The sequence below is a fragment of the Polistes canadensis genome, unplaced genomic scaffold (assembly GCF_001313835.1).
Source record: "Polistes canadensis isolate GaletaPanama2010 unplaced genomic scaffold, ASM131383v1 scaffold_64, whole genome shotgun sequence".
Classification (NCBI taxonomy): Eukaryota; Metazoa; Arthropoda; class Insecta; order Hymenoptera; family Vespidae; genus Polistes; species Polistes canadensis.
The window spans coordinates 173,163-193,917 of record NW_014569611.1 but is presented as its reverse complement, the minus strand read 5'-3'; the positions used below and the strand labels follow the sequence as shown (position 1 = coordinate 193,917).

The 20,755-nt window shown below is 36.4% G+C and overlaps 1 protein-coding gene across 5 annotated transcripts in view; it reads right to left on the bottom strand.

Moving 5' to 3' along the window:
* The window catches only part of LOC106786062 (nucleolysin TIAR), a 234,241-nt gene that overhangs the window by 75,229 nt on the left and 138,257 nt on the right, over window positions 1–20,755 (bottom strand). For all 5 annotated transcript variants that reach the window (XM_014747065.1, XM_014747063.1, XM_014747061.1 and 2 more), the window contains exon 2: window positions 8,011–8,098. In XM_014747065.1, the coding sequence (XP_014602551.1) occupies window positions 8,011–8,098 (88 nt within the window). The remainder of the gene's footprint in view (window positions 1–8,010; window positions 8,099–20,755) is intronic.

Below are 20,755 nucleotides of genomic sequence, written 5' to 3'. Positions count from 1 at the left end.
AACGGTATTTTGGTTGTCTTTTTTTATTCTTCTTCTTCTTCTTCTTTTTCCTTTTTTTTTTTTTTTTTTTTTTTCGTATCATCTGCTATTTTTTTTTCAATATCAAATAAAATATAATATAACGATAGATTGTTGTTTTAAAATAATCATTCTTAAATAAGTAAAATTCTCATCGTATTTAGTATTATTTTCCATAACGAATTAGAGTACTTGTTGAAAGTGATATAAGACTCTCTCATTTAAGAAACTTTCTCTCACTATCTCTCTTTTTCTTTTCCTTGTGTAGTATACGTTGGAATTCTGGACGTTGGATTCGCTTCGTAAACCGTAAGAGGAAGTCACAAACCACTCGGAGAAGTACAGCTCGCTCAAAGAGGAAGAAGAGAGAGAGAGAGGGAGAGGAAGAGGGGGTGAGGGAGAGGGTGAGAGTTAAGGGTAGAAATAGAGCGTTGGACGGAGATAGAAGAAGAAGAAGGAAGGGTGGAGTCTAAGGAGAGTCCAGACTTCTACCTTAGAGGAAGGAGTGATAATCTTGAGCAGGCAATAAATCAAGTGACCGCACATTCGCAACACTTGCGAGTATACGGATCTACGCGAGTGCGGATTTACAGATATAAACGATGTCCGGTTTCCTTTCAGTTAATCCTTTAGCCTCGTTTGGTCTTAGAGAACTCTAATTCCTTGCGTTTACGGTTAAAATCGCAAAGATCGTTTGATAATACATTTTAAATTTGACAAGTTGATTTTATCTTAAAAAAGAAAATTAATAATAATACATATATATGTAATATAATAATATAATATTATGAAATGGAAAAATCGTAAATATGATTTCATAACTAATATCTTTTTGCTCCGCCCCCGACCCGAAGAAAATCATTTTCGCGTAAATCGAATATCTTTCATGACCGACAGAAATTTCAAATAAATTTCTGTCCGTGTGATTCGATGAATCGGCAAATACGTAGCCAGACTAGATTCGATATAGGAAAAGGGGCCGGTGCCTCAAGATAACCAATAGGAGGAGGAGGATAGGTAAGTGCACGGCTGGTAAGAGCTACCTAAGTAATAATTCTCTTGTAACACTGAAATTCGATATCCGTTGGGGTAAGCTATTTCGTTAGGTTGTCACTTTGATCGTCCGATTTCCTTTACCAACTCGATCCTGCCGATCGACCTGTACAAGAAAATTGTTAAAGGGCTAACGTGTCGAGGATAACTCTACCAACGTGTTTATTACAAAACTAATAAAAAGTAATTTGTAAAAATTGTTGTCATATTATAGAATAGTATATGACAAAAAAAAAGAAGAAGAAGAAACAGAAACAACATAAATAGGTAAGAAAAGGATTGAAGGAAAGAAAGAAATAAAGAGAGGTAAAAACAAAAAAGAAACGAGTAGGTAAAGGTGTCGAAGATGGTAGAAGAAGAAGAAGAAGAAGAAGAAGAATAAAAAAATAATAAAAGAACAACACGAGAAGACAGTAGAAGCTGAGTTATTATATCCGGGCGTTACAATGGAAGCAGCCGTATCCCTTACCTACGTTTTACCCCTTTTCACCCCCGTTCAATAGCGAGAGAAAGTTGCCCGTACTTTTACGGATAAAGATCTCGAGTAAAAGTTACGGTCGTTTGCAAACTAATCGAGCCGTCGCTTTTCTACGGGGTGTCGAAACTTTCCGAGGCTGTCAACTTTTTCGAACTCAACCCCACTCTCCTCAATTCTCTCCCTCTCTCTCTCTCTCATCCCTTCGCGCCCTTTTACTCTCTCTCTCTCTCTCTTTCTCTTTTTATCTATCTCTCTCTTTCTATCTTTTCTTCTCTATTCCTTTTTCGTGCCTTATCCTCTCGTTTCGGCTTTCTCCACAGTATACAAACTCGTGCTTGACGATCGACGAAGTAAAGCGATCGTGTTTTTTTATCTTTTGCTCGGTGCTTCGACGCTCACTACCCCCACCCCTATCCCCGTTTTTCGTTGCTTTCTCCCTACTTCATCCCTCTTTTGCCTTTTATTATACTCCTCGAGGAATAACGATGACAACCGTGATCGATTCAATGTGACCATTTAAAGAGTAACTTCGAGGAAGTCCCGTTCTTTCAAGGAACTCTCTCTCGTTTCTATAAACGAAAACTTTGCTGCAGGCGAAATATTTGTATCTTTGTAAAATAATCGCTCTATCGGGAGACGGTGGTTATATCGGAAAGAATTCATATACATATATATATATACATGAATAAATACGAATAAATATATACATTTTCTATTTATATATATATATTATTCGTAAAATCTAACAATAAGTATTCTTCAATAATGACAAAACAATTCAACTTGTAATAAAATAATAAATCGGAAGTATAACGATTGAATTATTATTGGAAATATTTTTCGATATGGACCACAGCTTGCATGTAAAAGCATAAACTTACAAAAATAAAAGAAAATACTGTTTATCTTCAAATTTTTCCTTTTTTTTCCCTTTTATACAACCGAATCATATACAATCAATAGGAAAGAAAGAGACTTTGCTTGATCGAGCGTTAACTAATGATGCGAAATAGAAGAACTGGACCGACTTACCCGAATGGTCTGCCGGTCTAGAGAAATATAGCGAGGAGAGAGAGAGAGAGAGAGAGAGAGGAGAGAGAAGAGAGAGAAAGAGAGATTGATAACGAGATCCGTTAAAAATTCTTCTCGTCGTAGTTTCCTAGAGAAAAGCTTAAGAAAGAGAAGAAAAAAAACAGAGAGGTTAGTAGGTTGACCGAATTTTAATCTTTATATATATAAAATATATACTTATACAGACAATATATATATATATATATATATATATATATATATATATCTGGTATATGGTTTTGTGTCCGTGGAAGATAAGATCCCAGGGGTGGATAACAATATTAAAATTCCGAAAACTTTTTAACCTTCTTCCCTCCCACAATTAAATATTAATAATGAAATCTAGGAATGATAGAGGGAGTAAAAAAGAAAGAAGATATGAAAGAAAGAGGGTGAAGATACACGAGAAGAGGGTAAAGTCTCGTTATACTCTTGCTAGCTCATTTCTTGTTCTATCCTTTTTTAACTTCAACGTTTCTGGATTCATGGATTAAACCTCTCTCGTTTTCTCTTTATCTTGGGAAGCTGTTAGAGAGAGGGTCGAAGGTTAGACGGTCGGCCAAGCGAGAGAAGGGTGCTCGTGAAAGTGTAAGGGAGCCTTGGTGGTAACGAAACCTTCGTCTATCATAAGTTAGGTTTCTAGTGTCGGACCGAGAGAGAGAGAACTATCTCTCTCCTTCTCTTTTCCTAAATATAAGTGAGATACCGATGATATTCGTGGTAGTAGTAAAAGCTAGTGCTCGCGAGCCTACCTAAATCATTTCTCGTGTGAAAACGCGTAGACTTGACTGTGTGTATATGTGTCTTTCCAGGTAACCATATACGGTAGTTGGAGGATGGTCAAAGGTGAAAACTAAGGCGGTGGAAATAGTAGAAGGTAAAGGTGGAGCTTACTTAGTCGCCATTTAAACCTGAAAGCGAGCTTTGCTTTTTCGTTTCGAGATCAAGCCGTGATATAAACAACATAATGCGGCATTCACTCATTCCTTCTAAAATAGAAGGATTATTTTTCTCTCTATTATTTTTCTCTTTTTCTCTGTCTCTGTATATTTGTCTCTCTGTTTAATTCTATAGTTAATATTAATATCGTTAACGTAATTGGAAGAAATATTTTCCAAGGAAGGGTAGGAAAAATAATAATCATTTTGTCAAGATAATGATCGATGGTCGATCGTATAACCGTAATAAACTGATATCTTAATCGTAATACCAGGAAATGGTGTTAGAAATGTTCACGCTACTTGCGCCATCGAAGTTATTCTCCCCTTGTCCGATAAATTATCTATGGAATATTCGCGCGATCGCGTCGTTAGCCGTCGACCAGGGGGATATCGAAATTCTTTTGACAATCGTCGAGTATTCGGAGAGCTTAATGCTTTATTAATGGATGCCTCTCTAGAGGGTTGGGGTTCCTTCGAACTCGTTGGGATGTAAAATCTTTTCCTATTTCTCTTTCTCTTTCATTCTCTCTCATTCTCTCTCATTCTCCATTTCTCGTTTTATTTCTTTTACTATCCATCTATGCTTCTTCCACAGAGATGATAGAGATACATAACGCGAAGCGTAGCATTCCTAACGTGGATATTATCGCACGATCCAGCCATTCGAATAAGCAAGTTGTAAGAGATAGAAAGAGAGAGAGAGAGAGAGAGAGAGAGAGTGAGAGAGTGAGATAGGATGTTAATAGCTTTTCACGAGAGACGATACGAGAAGATGCTCGCGCGTCTTCGCTCGACTTTCAAGAGATCGAGAGTACTCGCAGTCCCGTATATATCTGTCAAAACGGGAAATGAAGCTGGCGTGTTCTCCTCTTTCCAAGAATGCGAATTTCGTTCTTCTTCACTTTCTCTCTCTCTCTCTCTCTCTCGCGCGCGCTCTCTCTTTTGCTTCTACTTGATGCCGCGACGATGATATTAATTGGCCGTCTTGACGAGAGAATAATGAGCGTGGAACGATGAGATTACCTCGGAGATATCTGAAACGACTTTCTTGGGGGTTTCAGAAGCACTACGCCGTCTTTCTCTCCACTTTCTCTTCCTCTTCCTCCTCCTCTTCCTCCTCCTTCTTCTCCTCTTCTTCGTCTTTCTACTTTGCTAGACGACACTTTACCTCGTCTAAGCCCACGAGGGAACGTGTTTCAGAGTAGATGCTCGTAAATCGCCCTTCGATATCCCTCTCTCGATCGAATGTCGAACGGATCAGTGCTTACACAGAGGTTGCATAATTAATCTCGAGTGTTTACCCTATGGAGAAAGAGCAAGGCCATAGGGCAAGCCTTTTTGTAGATAAAAATTACTACTGCTTGTGTTGGTGCGGTCCTAGATATAGTTTTCTAAGGTAACACGCAGAAAGAAGAATAGAACTTTGAAATCGGTAGAAAGAGAGGCACCCTACTAGGATGAAAGGTACGCGAAAAGAGCCAGAGAAAAACGTCGGAGTGGTAGCAGTGATGAGGGTTAGGGTAAGGGTAGGAATGGACCAGGACGAAAAGAGAATGAGAGAAAGAGAGAAAGAGAAACGAGGGATGGAAGGAGTGAGTGGAAAACAAAATAAAAGAGGAAAACCTCTGGCAATTTTTCACTAGCTTTTTAAAGCGCGGCTTAGGTACTCGCAGAGCGAGTTTGAATCGATTTTCCTAGAGGGCCCCATTTTTCTACTCACCTTCTTGTGCCAAGCAGTGCAAACTGTACCTACTTCCAGCTGTTTCGCTCACTCGTTCTTTCTCTCTTTCTCTCGAATGTCGTTCGTTCATTCGTTCGTAAAGCGAGCCGAAGGTCGGGGAATTCGAATCAAAACTCGCATCTTTCCGTGCTAGCAAATTCTCGCCATCTACCTTTTGTACGTGTCTTCCGTTAGTTAGAAGCCTTCTGTTACTGCTGGCTAAATTTGAAATTTATGTTTATACGTTGATGCTCGATTTTCGAATGGTCCCTCGTAGGCTGGCTAAAGCTCGATTGTATCGCATTAAATTTCACGAAGATATTATTTATCTATTATATATGTATATATATAGGTATAAATATTTTTCAACGGTATATATTTCGATCGATCGGCGAGTAATAAGTTTGTTATTAATGATCATCGCACGAGCGACTCCTTTTTCTTGTTTGACTCCTTTCTCGTGCTCTTTCCTTTCACCCTTTATTCCCCTATTATCTTTTCTCTTTCTACATTTAGTTATTTCGTTATTATAGAAAGATCGTATCAATTTCAATTTATCGCTTTTTAGTAGAAATATCAATAAAATAAAATATATTCATTACCAATGTGCTACGTCAGTGTTGGATATATTATATGTAATTCATAAATAGAAGAATATTACATTTAACGGTGACGCGGTAAGCGAAATATGTTCACAAATACGATTTAAATATTATAATTACAGTGTATTCATATATACGCTTAAATATCGAATTATTGATCGATACGCGCGCGACAAAATGCTTTACGCTCTAGGATAATTAATTGCTGAGTATATATATATATATATACACGAGTATGTGTCGATAATGACTGAGTCGACTATCGAATTTCGGAATTTGAAGTTTTTTGTATATGCATAAATAGATCTTTTCGCAAATCATTTAATCCAATTACGTTTAATAATATGTTTCTATCTCTATCTCTCTTTTTCTTTCTCTCTCTCTCTCTCTGTGTAAAAATGTTACAAATATTTCTTTCCAAAGTTAATCATTTATTCATGAAATGTTTTGTTTAAATTCTCATTATTTGAACAATTATTTATATCTTATCGAATATTTATTACTTTTCATATAAATATTTCAACGATCGCGTTCGCATCCTTTATCTCGCTCTTTCATTCCCATTTACTTTTTTTTTTTCTTCTCCTTCTTGTTCTATTATTTTCTTTCTCTATATATATACGTACGACGTATTTCACGATCGACGGACTTTCTATTCCTCGTCTCGGAAAAAATATTACCTTTTGGCGCGACCCGCCTCGGCGCCAAATCGAAATCATATCGGGGAATTCAGACAAGAGGCCGGTATTTCCCGCTGCGCGGTATACAATGCCGATACAATCAATCAGACACAAAGGGTGAGAGAGAATGAACGTGTGTATGTACGAGAGAGAGAGAGAGAGAGAGAAAGGAATTGACGGAATTTCGTTTCTGACTTCTGTGGAGTCACGGCCGAGTTGTTCTCTTCGCGATATCATCGTCCTACCTTTAAATCGTCTCTCTCTCTCTCTCTCTTTAACTTTTTCTATTTCTTTCTTTCTCTTTCCCGTTGCTTGTGTTTCTATCGATCAACCGGTTTAGGAGGAATATACAAGGTCAGCGTTGTAACTCCTGGCTAGCGATCGCAAAGATATACGCGTTATTATCGTTTCGCGTCAGTGGTGGATGCATCGTGAAATGTCCCGACGATGATGGAAACTCGTAAAAGTCCCTCAGTTAAAAGGGAAGAAGAAAGAAAGGAGAGAAAGAGAGAGAGAGAGAGAGGGAGAGGGGGTGGTAGTCAAAAGCGCTCGTTAAAAACGTAATAAACGGACGATATCGCTTGATAAAACAAAATATTCAGATTTTACCATCGTATCCTTCTGTGATTTCTAGAAATTTCATTGCATCCCTCTACGAGATTCTCAGCGTGCTTGGACACGGAAGTACACGGTTATTATACTGCAGTTTTGCGTGCTACTTTCGTACTATCTTTCTCTATTTTCTTCTAACTTGTCTGTATATTTGTTCATTTTATAACTATGAGTTATTATAAATTCAATAGAATTTTAATCTAATAAAGTAGACGCGATATCTTTTTGAATATATCAATAAAGAAATATAAATGAATGTTAAATAATTTGAAAAGTTACGTGATGATTTTGAAGAGAAGGATTTTATAGGTAAATATTTGTATTTATTATTTATTTAAATATGTATTTAGAAATATATAGAATAATATATATTTAAATATTCATTAGATAAATATTTATAAATCAGCCCGAACTTTCCGGCCAACCTAATAATTATTATTAAAGCCTATGGCGATGATGATCATCAATCATGCAATGAACAAAAATAAAACATACATGGTTAGTTATATGTTCCTCGAATTACGTTTATATATTTTTTGTGTGCTAATGGTGTGTTTATAAATTTGAATAGAATTGTGTGTTTGTAAATACTAACGATTCCTCTTGGAATATTAATGGTGAAATAAATCGATAGTTGTGACAGTTTAGGATAATCATCGTCGATCATATTTTGACCAAAAACGGAACATATACGTGTCCTTCGTCGAGAAAGAGAAGGATTATTGGTCGCATTATGGTACTATATTATCGCGCTCGTATAGAACCACCAACAAGGCTACGTTAGGAGAAGGACGACGGTAAGTCGTCCTTAATGAGGAAGATTAAGAGGACTTACGAGATCTCGCCAAAGGGAGCGAAGGCTTCCCTCAAGGTTTGTGTCTCGATCTCCGGGCTCAGATCTCCTACGAATATGTGGTAGTGTTCTGAAACAGAGAGTGTAAAAGGCCTTCGTTAAAATGATTAAATCTATGCGATGAACTAGTATAATATATAATATATGAATAGTATGAGAATATATATGTGATTCTATAATAATAATAATAATAGAAGATAAAAGATATTCAGAAATCATAATAATAATAATAATAATAATTATTACAAAATTATATGTAAAATAACATTTAACAGAAGTACTCTTATATATAATAGAGAACGTGACAATAATTTCAATGTTCAACTTATAACAAATAATATTAGTAAATAACGAATAAATATTATAGAATATATAATAATATATATATATAGAAAAATATATAATTGAACTTAAACAAATCATGCTTTAAAGGATATTTCAACGCCAATGATGTAATTACACAGTTGGTTCGAGATTCCTGTAGACTATTAGCGTTCGACGGTTGATATCATTATTAGCATAATATAATTTGTGTGTATATTACTGTATATTGTGTACATTATTGTGTATATATTGTATATATTACTGTTAATTTTGAAGTAATACATTCTAACTAAATTGTACCTCAATTCAATGCGCAAAGAAGCTTATGAGATTCTTCGTTTTTCAATGGCAACGATATTCAAATGTATAGAATGAATCTAGGACAAGTGGTACAATCGAGCAGGAGTATTCTAAACGTAAAAATATGTTGGAAAAAAGAATAACATTGTTTTGTTCAGGCATCGTTTTGGAGAAATTGAAGTAGGTATACGTGCGCTGAACAATTTTCAGGTTTAGATGTGTACTAATAAATAAAAAATTTCGTAATTATCTTTCTGTTTGATTAGAGCAATGATTTTGAATTCGTTGCTTATAATACTCAGCTCCTGCTGTTGCGTCATTGTTACAGTTTGGCTATTAGAGACAGACTAGACATAAGAAATATGAATCATACAGTTAAATACAAAATATTAACTTTACAGAGATCACCATGCAGCACATATTTTGCTTTTTCTCAAACTCACAGTTTCTATTTTATATTACAAATTTTTAAATTTAAGATATCATAATTGTCATTATAACAATATTGAGATGTATCTTTGTGATGAAATAATTGCATCAAAAGGTTCTCAGAATGTAGCTTCATGTTGCATAGAAAAAAGCACACTATTGCATACAGTGACGCATATGGTATAAAAAATTCGTTTAATTTTAATATTATTTTAATATTCGGATACTAAGAAATATGAGTAAATAGTGAGTTTTTATAGTTAGGTATTATTAAATAATATTTATATATAAACACTTGTGTGTTGTCTGTATGGCCATTATTAAGCCCTACAATATTGGTTGTTTTTCGATATTTGTGAAAAGGGAATATCTATATTACAATTTTAAAACAATAACTGAAAGTTACTTTAGGGTATCGAGAAGTTATATTGTTCAATCATATATATATATATGTATCGCGTATTTATATTTCGTAACATGAATGTGTGTATTTCAAATATCATTTTTCATCATAAATTCAATATTTGTATTAATATTTATTACATATTTTGAGATATTTAACGAATTGCATTCGACCCTCATCCCCGCCGTATTATTACCACCATCGGTCTACCCTATACATGCCATATTCGTATAGGCTATATATAAACAACGAGGGGGATATAAAACAAAGCGATAATTAATTGTTTCTGGTTAAGCAATCAGTTTCGCCCATGCAATAGGTAATGATCAGTAATGACCGGCGTCGACGTTGGCGTCGCAATAATACCAAAGTCTTTTCAGGGATGTATGATGAAAATTTTATTGCCTGACCCTATTTTCAAGATTGTATTAATACTTTAATATGTATTAAATTTTTCTTCGATAATAATTATTGGCAGAGTTATTATTATTTATGAGAAAGTTACATTTTACGCGCGACGTAACACAATAAACTTTTCGTTAAACAGATGGATTGTAGAGAATTTGTTTGAGGTAAGCCAAAACATCGTCGCGTTACCTATTCTTTAGGTATTCAACACAATTATCGTAGCTTCGCAAAAGCGTCGGCCAAGCGTAAAATCACAGCAAGGGTAACCCTCGCTTTCAGCGTTCCTATTAAAATTGCAACCGGTAATTTAGCATTGTTAGGTTAGGTGGATACCTTGGATAATGCCGCATGCACCCCATATTTATTCGCGGTCTTTGTTTGCATTTGCTTTGGCCTACCCGACAACTACACGGAAAGATACAGAGAGAAAGAGAGTGAGTGAGTGAGAGAGAGAGATAGAGAACTTAGGGGTGAGCGAGAAAAGTAAAATAGAGTTGATACTGATTTCACAAAAGAGCAATATTTATAATTTAAAACAAATGTTTACGATACCATGCTGATACTAGGAAAATTATTTATTTGTCCGATCTACAGTATTTATATAATTTATCCAATATCTAGAGAGAAGGAGATTAAAGTAACTAAAAATATCTGAAGCACAAGATCGGACTTTTGAATATTATTTATTATGCTGCAGTCTGGAGAGTCTGTTTTCCAATCCGTTCTCTTCCACCAAAATAACTGTTCGAACGCTAAACGTTCTTTATAGATTCATTTAAATCTAATTCGTCGCATAATTGAAAGGATAGGCGTCGGGATTGATTTCGAATTCAGTTGTGGGTAAATTGAGAGACTATCAAATTTGCTTCGATCGTAAATCATTCTTGTTTAACGTCTCTCTACTTCCTCTTTCTTTCTTTCTTCATTTTTCTGTATATATATATATATATATATATACACACACACACACACACATATGCGAATTTCAAACCATTAGAAAGTCTTTTCAGTTTCGACGGAAACTTATGCGTTAATTTATTATCCGTTCGAGGTTGGTTCTAGTTGCAATCGATATATTAGCTTTTATAGAAAAGAAGGGTAGCGTAACCACGTCGTGCTTGGTAAATTGAAAAAAATACTTAAGCAACATAACTCTCTTGCTAGAAAATGAAAGAGAAAGATGAAGAGTAAAAGGAAGGTTTGTTCGGATTCAAAGCTGAGCCAGAAACTCGGGGAGAAAGTCTAAAGTGGTTGCTAGACGACTTTAGCCGAATTTGGAGTTATGGAAATTTTCTTCTACGGCAATAAATAATATTTGCACCAGGAAGCAGGAAAGACAGGGTAAAACTGTCGATATAGTGTACGTATACACGAGATTTTTACTTCTCAGCTATCTTTATTTTTTATTCTAAGTCCATACACTATCAGACCTTTATGTCTCCTCCCCCAACCCCCCACTAACATTACCACCTTTCATTCCTTTCCATCCTCTTTTAAGCTCATTGTCGGCATCTACATACGCGCCGCGGTTTTACCATGTTCGCTGAATATGCATTCCGTTCTTGCAAAATCCAGTTCGTTTGCTCTATCCCTAATTGCTCCGCTTTGCTTTAGAGTTTAAGATGGATTCTCAATTTATTACCATTGACGTGCCAGTTTGTTGACCCCATTTGCATTTTTTACCAACCCATCGTCGTCGTCGTCGTCGTCGTTATCATCGTCGACCAACGTCTTGCGACATAGAATCTTCCTTCTTCGGGATCTTTCAGATCGAGATAGGAATTAGAAGACTTTTGTGCAAATTTACTTTTGGTCGAATGACATCTTCTCGTATTAGCATATCCCGTTGACTGCAGTGCAAGACCTTTTTGTCTTTCTTTCTTCTTATTGACATTTTCCCAACCTTATTCTTTTCTGCTTATCGAATCTAAAATAAGGGATCTCGAATTATCTCAAGAAAACCGCCAAGCTTTTACCTTTATTCCTCCCTACCCTCGATTTCTCTTTCACCGTGCCTTTGTCTAATGCTCGAAAGTCGCGTTAGTGTCGTTAATAAGTACTAGAAAGTTCTATCGATTTTGGAAAATCATCATTTTCGTTTCCCTTATCCAATGGTGGAAATCTGATCTCAGGGTGTAACTTCGAACGGATCAACGAACGTTATCCTTCCATTTCTTCAACCCTTATCAATCCTCTTTCAATTCTTTTTCTTTTTTATTTTACGTTTCCTTGCTATCACCGTCACCTTCAAAGGTAGGACGTAACGAGGAAGTGGGTTAAGAAGGAGTAGTCGAAAATCGAGTTATATCTACCGAAGAGAGACGGAAGTAATGAAAGAGAAGTAGAAAGAGAAGAGGACGAAGAATAGGAGAAGGGTTGCCATTGCTACTGGGAAGGTAGCTTCACTGAAGAGTCGAGGGAAGGGTGGTTTGATTACAATCGGTTTGATGGCCTATCCTCGAACAGTAGGAGGTTCCGGTTGGTACATTGACACACACAGACACACACAGACAGATACATAAATAGTGAGCTCATTCTGGTGAATTAGTTCAAAAACTCGTCATCTAATCCTTGGTCATCGTATCTCGAGGGGAAATATCGAAGCTCTCGTTTGATAGATATCGTTGTTTTAAAAGAAATCGTTAAAATTTCATTTTTTTTTCCGACGTCGACGTTGAACGACACTTTGTCGAATTTCCCTGACATTTCTCGTTTACCCGTTGTTAAACGTTGTTCGTTTGACGGACATATCATATTTTTGCATACGCAGAATTTTTCACGTTCTTATATTTACGAGAGTCTTTATTAAAACTTTTTTCTTTTATGCGTTCATTTGATACACCCTAGTAATATTTCATTTCATGTAAATATCAGCGTATTATGATTGAAAAAATGAAATTTTCATTTATGTTTCCGAAGAAAATAAATAAAAGTGATTTAAATTGATAAAGGAGAAGAATCGCTTTAAGAGTTCTCGGGAGTTTTTCCACAGAATTCTTCATGCTCGTCGAGGAATTTTTCAAGAAAAAAACGACATGTGAAAGAACGTAAGATTGTCATGTATGTAGATCGTTGCGAAAAAGACTGGTAGGAACTGTTTGCTGGTACTACTTTGGTAGAAAAAAAAAAGAAAGAAATTTTTATATGAGAAATCTTGAAATGGATCGAATCGTTGATAACGATGTAAAGAGATAAAGATAGAAAAAGAGACAAATATATAGAGAAAGAGAGCATCAGAGCATATTACTGTCTACCGAACGCGTTCGACGAAGAGCTTTTCAATAAAGCTGGAGTAATGGAGCGTCATTTATTATTGCAGCTAGGCTTCTATTTCCAACGCAGCAGGTCTTCATGTGTAGGTGTTTACGCACGTGTGTGTGTGTGTGTGTGGGCGCATGAGTAAGGGAGATGAAGCTATATGAATTCTCCTATGTATTCGTGAGCTTGCTCGGCCGAGTTAACCCTCGCTAATACAGTTTTGTTGGAGCTGGACAGCACGATGATTCCGCTTGAGTGGCGAGTCTGGTACCACCGGTATTATTATAGTCATCGTTCACGTCGACAGACCCGGCGGGCAACGATGACGGACACGCAAACATAATTATTATCATCGTCGTCATCGCGATCGTGCGTGTCAACGATCACGGCTGCTGCTGGCTCTCGCGAAGATCGTTAAAATTCTAATGGTATTATTCGTCTCCACTAAGTTTCGAACGTACTCTATACGTAAAGTGCGGAAACAATAATATTGTATAATTCTCGGACTGCATTAAATCATTTTTTTCTTTTTTTTTTTCAATCAATTATTTACTACTCGTCATTATGTTTAAGTGTTGAATAATTCGTGTGAATTCAAATTTCAAATGAATTTATCTAGCTATATGTGGAACATGAATAGAAAGAATAAGGTGTGGCATAAATTTAAACATTATTTTTTTCCTATTCAAATATTTTGAGATAAATTGATAATGAAAAATCATTAATTATTTCAATTGAAAATATTTTTAAGGCAAAATTATTTGCGGAAATTGTTGTTTTGTTTAAATGATAAGTATTTCACGAGAATTTTGTTTTAAAATGAATTGATCGATATGTGAGATTGAATGCGAAGAATGATGCGTTGAATTAATTTCAGGAGGAATTTTTTTTTCACATTTAATAATAAGAGATAATCGATAATGAAAAATCATTAACAATTCGAATTGAAAATACTTTAACGATTATTTACGGATTGTCGTTATATTTAAAACGTTAAGTATTTCATGAGAGAATTCTGATTTAAAATAAATTAATTTATATGTAGGGATATATATAAACGCAAAGAATGAACGAGCTATTGCATAAATTCAGAAGCTACTTTTTTTCACATTTAAACACAGATCGAGATAGTCATTAATAATTTTAATTGGTTAATAATTAGTCACACAAAGAATAAATCAATCTATTATATTAAAAGCTTATTCTTCCTTGTTTACAATATACAAAGTTAATAATCATCGATACGATAAACTTTAAACAACTTTTTTCTTTCCCCCCCCGATGAAGCAAGTAGTCGTTTAATCGGCGAGGAGAGTTTTTCAGTTTCTTCCCTTATCCTTGTCGTAAGAGGTACTCTACTCGAATGAGAGTTTTTTGAAAGGGTAACGTTTCTGAAGGGGGATTCAAAGGAAAGAATTTGTAGTATGTAAAGGAGAGTACGTTCTTCTCGTTCGTAGTGGGAAGTACTCAATCGATCACGATAATTCGATCCGTTCAAGCTCAGAAATATGATTACTTTTTCGCCAAGACGATTATAGACCATTTTTTCAGATAATCCGTCGGTCCTGCAATATCGAAGTGCTCTTCTCGAGAAATTTCTGGAAAGGGAACGTAAAAAGAAAAAAAAAAAAAGGAAAGGAACGAGTCGGTATTGGAAACTAGTTCGATATAGAGAAGAAGAAGAAGAAGAAGAAGAAGGAAGAAAAAAAAAACATTAAGCGGAAAGAAAAATCATCGGTCGATCGTTGTTCCGTGGCCGACTCTTTTAATACCGCAATAATGTCGAATTATATTTCGAAGTTAGAATCATTGAGGAAAAGCTTGAAATATTAAAGAGCGAGCTTTAGAGTGTTTGTTGTCGAAAAAAAAAAAAAAAAACGCTTGAAAACGTTTCGCTTGGAATTATTCGCTTTTTCTTTCGCTTATTCGTCCGGTAAACGGCTCGATATTTCACTACGTGCCACTTTAAAGGACGGATTGCTTCCGGTAGAGAAGGATGAATGCGAGTGGACAGCGATTCGAGCCACGTGTCACGATCTTATCCTATGTACGTATGTATATATATATATATATATACACACGTATATATGTACGTATATAGCTATGTAAAAGTGCAAAAAGGGAGAGATGAGAAAGGTATAGATACCGATGGATATATAGATTAAAAAAAAAAAAAAGGAAGAACGTGCTTTAAGAACTATCGAATAGTTCTATCGATAATGCCAGAGAGGAAAAGTCGATCGTAGATCAAGTCTTTCCTTAATTTCCCGGGACAATCGTTGATTTATAATGGCTGGTAGACAGAAAAATTCAGGCACTGTTCGAATGTTCCTTACATTTTTCCTGTTCCTCTTTTTCTCATTCCCTTTTTATTACTCTCAATAAAAAGGTAGAAAAGTAAAAAGATACGCAATGGTTTTTTTTGAAAAGAATAGGTGTGGGGCGGGACGGGGGGACCAAGCCCCTATTGGGTTTAGATTTTAGAACTATGACCAACTGCTTCGACCCTTATTAATTTAAAGGGTGGTTAAAATCTAACGTTGTTAATACAATCGAAAATTTATATTCACCGATCGCATGGTTTCGTACTTGACAACGAAAAGGATAACAATGAACAGATTGATGCTGATGTAGAACGTTGAAACAGAAAAGGGGGGGGGGAGGTTATGGTAGGTTGGTGGGTAAGGTGTGGTGGAACACACGTGGTACTCATAAACCTCGGAGAACCCTGGCTTAGGATTTCGCGGATCGGAAATATGGGTCACATCCCGGCCGACTCGAGCCGACCGTGAATCGCCCTTTCAACGATCTCCTCCGATTGGCCGACGGACGATTTCGTGGCGTAATCGATGAACGCCATGCAACGCCCTGCCCGTTATTGGCTCGGTCACGATAGGATCTTGCTAGCTTGGCCGGGCCTCGGTATGCACTTTAAATACACGTCGTCGTCCGATGGTGGAATGCTCGGGGAACGTTTCTTTCGATTTCCCTTTATCGAATCTACTAACAAAACTTTTTCCATCTTCCTACAAAATTTCGTGCCTTTATTTTTCTTTTCTTTTTCTTTTTCTTTTTCTTTTAACTGGAGATATCCCTAGACCGTGAGCAATTTAATAGGAGAATTTATACGCCGCGTGATATCGGCCGATGATAACAAGTCGCTGACGTTTCGTGCGAGAATCAACGTGGAAGGTCGAACGTTTTTTTTTTTTTCTTTTTTACTTTTTACACATATGTACATATATACCTTTTTTTTTGTGTTTTCTTTATTTTTTATTTCACTCGATGTTGTCTTTTTTAATCTATTCGTTTTATTCCACGACTCGTTGTCGTCACATTGATAGTTTCGATGAAAATATCGTACACGTTGTTTGTGAAATGAATTTGATACAAAACACCCGCGACTTTTTACAATTTTTTTTTTTTTCGTGTTTTTATTTGTATTTTCTTTTTTTTCGAAGTTTCGCAAAATGACTTTTTTTCTCGAGTTATACTAACGCGATGGTTAAAAACGTATGTTTGAAAGAGAAAGAAAATAAACGTTTACGCGTGGTAGGTAGAGTTGTACGAAGAAAATTCTAAGGTCGAAAATTTGGGAATACTTGGTTGCACACGTTCCACCTGAGTACTCGTTAAATCATACCCTTAGGAAAGACCAGTCAGAATTTTCGTGAGTGCCGATGGCGAGTCGAGGAAAGTCAGGAAACCGTGAAAAGCATTTGTCCGCGTGAAAACACCTTCGAAGATATCCTAACAAGGACCGGCCTTCTGCCTTAGCACACTCTCCAGCCCCTTGATCCTCACTTCCCCTCTTCCTCTCTCTCTCTCTCTCTCTCTCACTATCGTCTAGAAGTTCTCTTCTACTCGAGCGAAGTAGTGGGGTCGCTGAAGTCAAGGGTTGTTCCGACAAAAAGGAAGAAAGGAGGACGGCGAATTCTGCTTGGAGAATCGAGGAAATCAAGTCGATACGAGTCTGATTTAAACTCTAACTAAGCAATCACACGAAGTTGATCGAGTTGCGGCCAATCAACGGTTAATTCGTACATTTGTATTCACCGGTGATCTCTCTTACCTCTGCTAGTAGTAGTAGTAGTAGTAGTAAGTAGTGATAGTGGTGGTGCCTACCCTCTTTTATACGACCACCTTATCCTCCCCACTTCGTTTCGTGACAGAGCCACCGATGTCTGTCTTACTCTTTTACCACTTACCTCCATCTAAATCCTATCTCACTTCATCTCTTTCTACTATTCTACGTCTATTCTACTCTCTTTCTTTCTTTCTTTTTCTCAGTTCTAATTTTTTTTTTTTTATTTTCTTTTCTTTCCTTTTATTTTCTTGATCGTTCGTTCGGTCGGTAGGTAATAAACAGTTGATCCGCACTCTATTGGGATTTTAACCAGATTGACTTCCCCAGCCGGAACTCTTTTTCCCCCGATTGTTTCTAACGCGAGCGCGATTTCCTATACGATTCTCGCCGTTCGAATATTGCCGTTTCTCATGGGAATAGATCGGCATTGAAACGTTATCAGGGGAAAGCAACGATTCGAGCGTTTCGTAACAACGTGTGCGCGCGGTATCGCGGTGCAACGATACTCTTTCTTCGATGTTTCGTTGATCTACAAAAAAAAAAAAGAAAGAAAAGGGTTAAAAGGAAAATGACGAAGGAAAAAGAAGTAAGGAGAGAAAAAAAAAGGAAAGGAGAGGAGAGGAAGAAAAAAAGAGAAGAAAGGAAGAAGCGTCGAGGGATAGGTAGGGGGGGGGGGGATAGAAAGAAAAAGAAAAAGAAAAAGAAAGAAAGTCGCGGAGGTAGTTGGAAAGAAAAGTCATTAGCGATTGTGGCCTGAGTGCACTTTTCACCGTGCAACTTCTTCCCCCCCCCCCAACCCACCCCCCTGTTGCCCCAACTCACTCGCGCGCTTGCTTCCTAACTCTCGCTCTTTCTATCTATCTTTCTTGCACGAGGATTAAAATCGTTATCCTTCCGAGAAGGCTTTAACGACGAGCCGGAAAAATATTTCATTACTGGTGATTATACGCGACGTCCGATGGATACGATATATACGAACAAAACGAATGATCTTATTCATAGATCTTTTTTTTTACAAAAAATTATGAATTGTCGGCTCAATTTCGTTTCTTTTCTACTTATTACTCGTTCTTTTTCTTTTTTTTTTTTAATTTATTTATCGCCTTGTTTTCCCTTCCGTTTATTTTATATAATATATATATATAAGGTCATTCATTTTATTTTATTATATTTTTATTCGACAGAGAAACGTCACCCTGCTCGTCGAGATTAACGAAGGCGTTGCACAGCGGCCGAACACAATGATCGATCTCTTAATTAATGAAGTTACAAATCAATTAGCGATTCACGCGTCGGGCTAATTAATTTCTTTGTTAGCGGACCGGCGATTCCTCGATAGTTGTGATACGATGCATGCACGCATGCACGCAAGCGCGTCGATTTCTCCTACCACCCCCCTCTTCTCCTACCACCCCAACTTCCCCGTTCTACCAGTCCCGTTTGATCGTACTTGATGTGTGCATCTGTTATATCGCGAAACGTAGGGCTACAGCCCATCAGCTTGCCGATACGTTCGTAACAATGCTACAGAATCGAAAGTGTATTGTCGAGCGTATAATGGAAGGCACTTTGCGACAAATTGGTTGTTCTGCTAGTGGGATATACGAGAGCAACGTTTTCTTTCTTTTCAAAAGACTATTGTTCAAACATTTTCACATAACATTAAAAATTTTCTCTAAGGATAGGAAAAAATAACGGTTACATTTTATAATTATTAATTGTTATAATTTGGATTTGATTTATGTTAATATCGAAGGATTATTTTTATTATTCAATTTATATATTCGTGTTTGTGAAATAATATTGTCTCTCTTTCATTATTTTTATTTCTAACAGCTATTATTTTATCCATTATTATTATTTATTATCACGAAATCGCGACATCTTTTCCTTCCACACGATCTACGGATATACCATTTGTCAAAGGATTGACGATATCGTTATCGTAGTAGAGAAAATTGGACGAAATTGGTTTTAACCTGTTATCGAATTCGTTGGCGAGTGGTTATAAAAATATAGTTGTTTGCGAGTCACGAGTTGGATAGGCTTAAAGCAAATATTTATGCTATACTAAAAAAGTCGACGTTGATCGTATGATTTATGACGATTCCCTAAACTAAAGTCGAATATGCCTTGAATTTAGATGTGAGATCTGTTCTGTATTCCCTTTCTAAAAAGTAACTAACCTTTTAATCTGCTCACGGTCTGCATAATTACGTTTCTACTAATTAAACATTTTCTATGGAAAGTTAATTTAATTAACTTTAAAACAATTAACTCTTTTTCTCTCTTGTATGACAAACAAAGCCGCGAAAAAGTTTTCATTTCTTTAATATCTTCATTGATCCACTTAGAAAAAGATGATAAATAAATGTATCTAGTTTAAACAAAAGTTCTTATTTTCATAATAAAATATACATTACTTTTTTTTTTTTTTTTCCTTTAATATTTTTATCCACATGTCTTCAAAATAATAATAATTTTATAAATAGTCATCGAGAAAATATTGACGAATGTATTGTGATTTACGAAAGGAAAGAGAAAAAAAAATAGAGAAAAAGAAAGATAGGAATATATCTCAACGTGATTTAATCGTACGAAGAATAGTTTTTATCCAACCTGTCGGTAGGGCGACGTCACGAAACAAGCTCGTTGTTTTCAACGATACCCACGTTTATCGCTCTTTCGAGCTCATAGCTCGTCGACAGTTTCGAAACAAAGGGAAGATGTAGAGTCGGTACGCGTCCTACCGAGAGAGAATTTTAGCCAATAGTTTTTATTTCGTCAGCTTTGTGAGTGTTGAAAGAGGAAGTGGGATAGAAAAATAAAAAAACAGAGAAAGGGAGAAAGAAAGTGAGAGAAACGCACACACGTACAGAGTGAGAGAGAGTGAGAAAGAGAGAGAGAGAGAGAGAGGGAATACATACATTTCTGTGTGTTTAAGTTTGTCTAGGTATTTGTGTGTGTGTGTATGTGTGTATATACGTTAACCAAACGCTATAGGTGGTATCGATAGGGCGCTCACGCGGGCTCAACTGTAAATCGTCGTGATTTAGGGGATGAACGACATATTGGGCAATGCATGGGGCTTGAAGTAGAGGGTAAGGCTGGGGTATAGGAACGTCGCGTATGGTATTGCAACGGCGTACCTGCAGCGACGCGATGCATGATGCATCGTCCCTAGACGAACGTAGAGATACGTCTAGCGTCCGATTTGTCCATCGAACATTGGGAGGGTGTGGGGGGAAAGAAGAGTAGTAGGGTGCTTGCCTTTTTCTACAAGCCGATCAACCACTGCCTCAATCTCTCTTTCTCTCTCTTTCATTTCATCGATAATTTTAATCACGATCTCGACGTTCTAACTCTTAAATCGAAAGATTTGTCAGAAAAATATATGTATTCGAATAAAACGTGTGTCAGAATTTTCGTTTTAAGTAAACCTTGTTAACGATCTTTGTTTATCTCTCTCTCTCTCTCTCTCTCTCTCTCTCTCTCTCTCTCTCTCTCTCTCTCTCTCT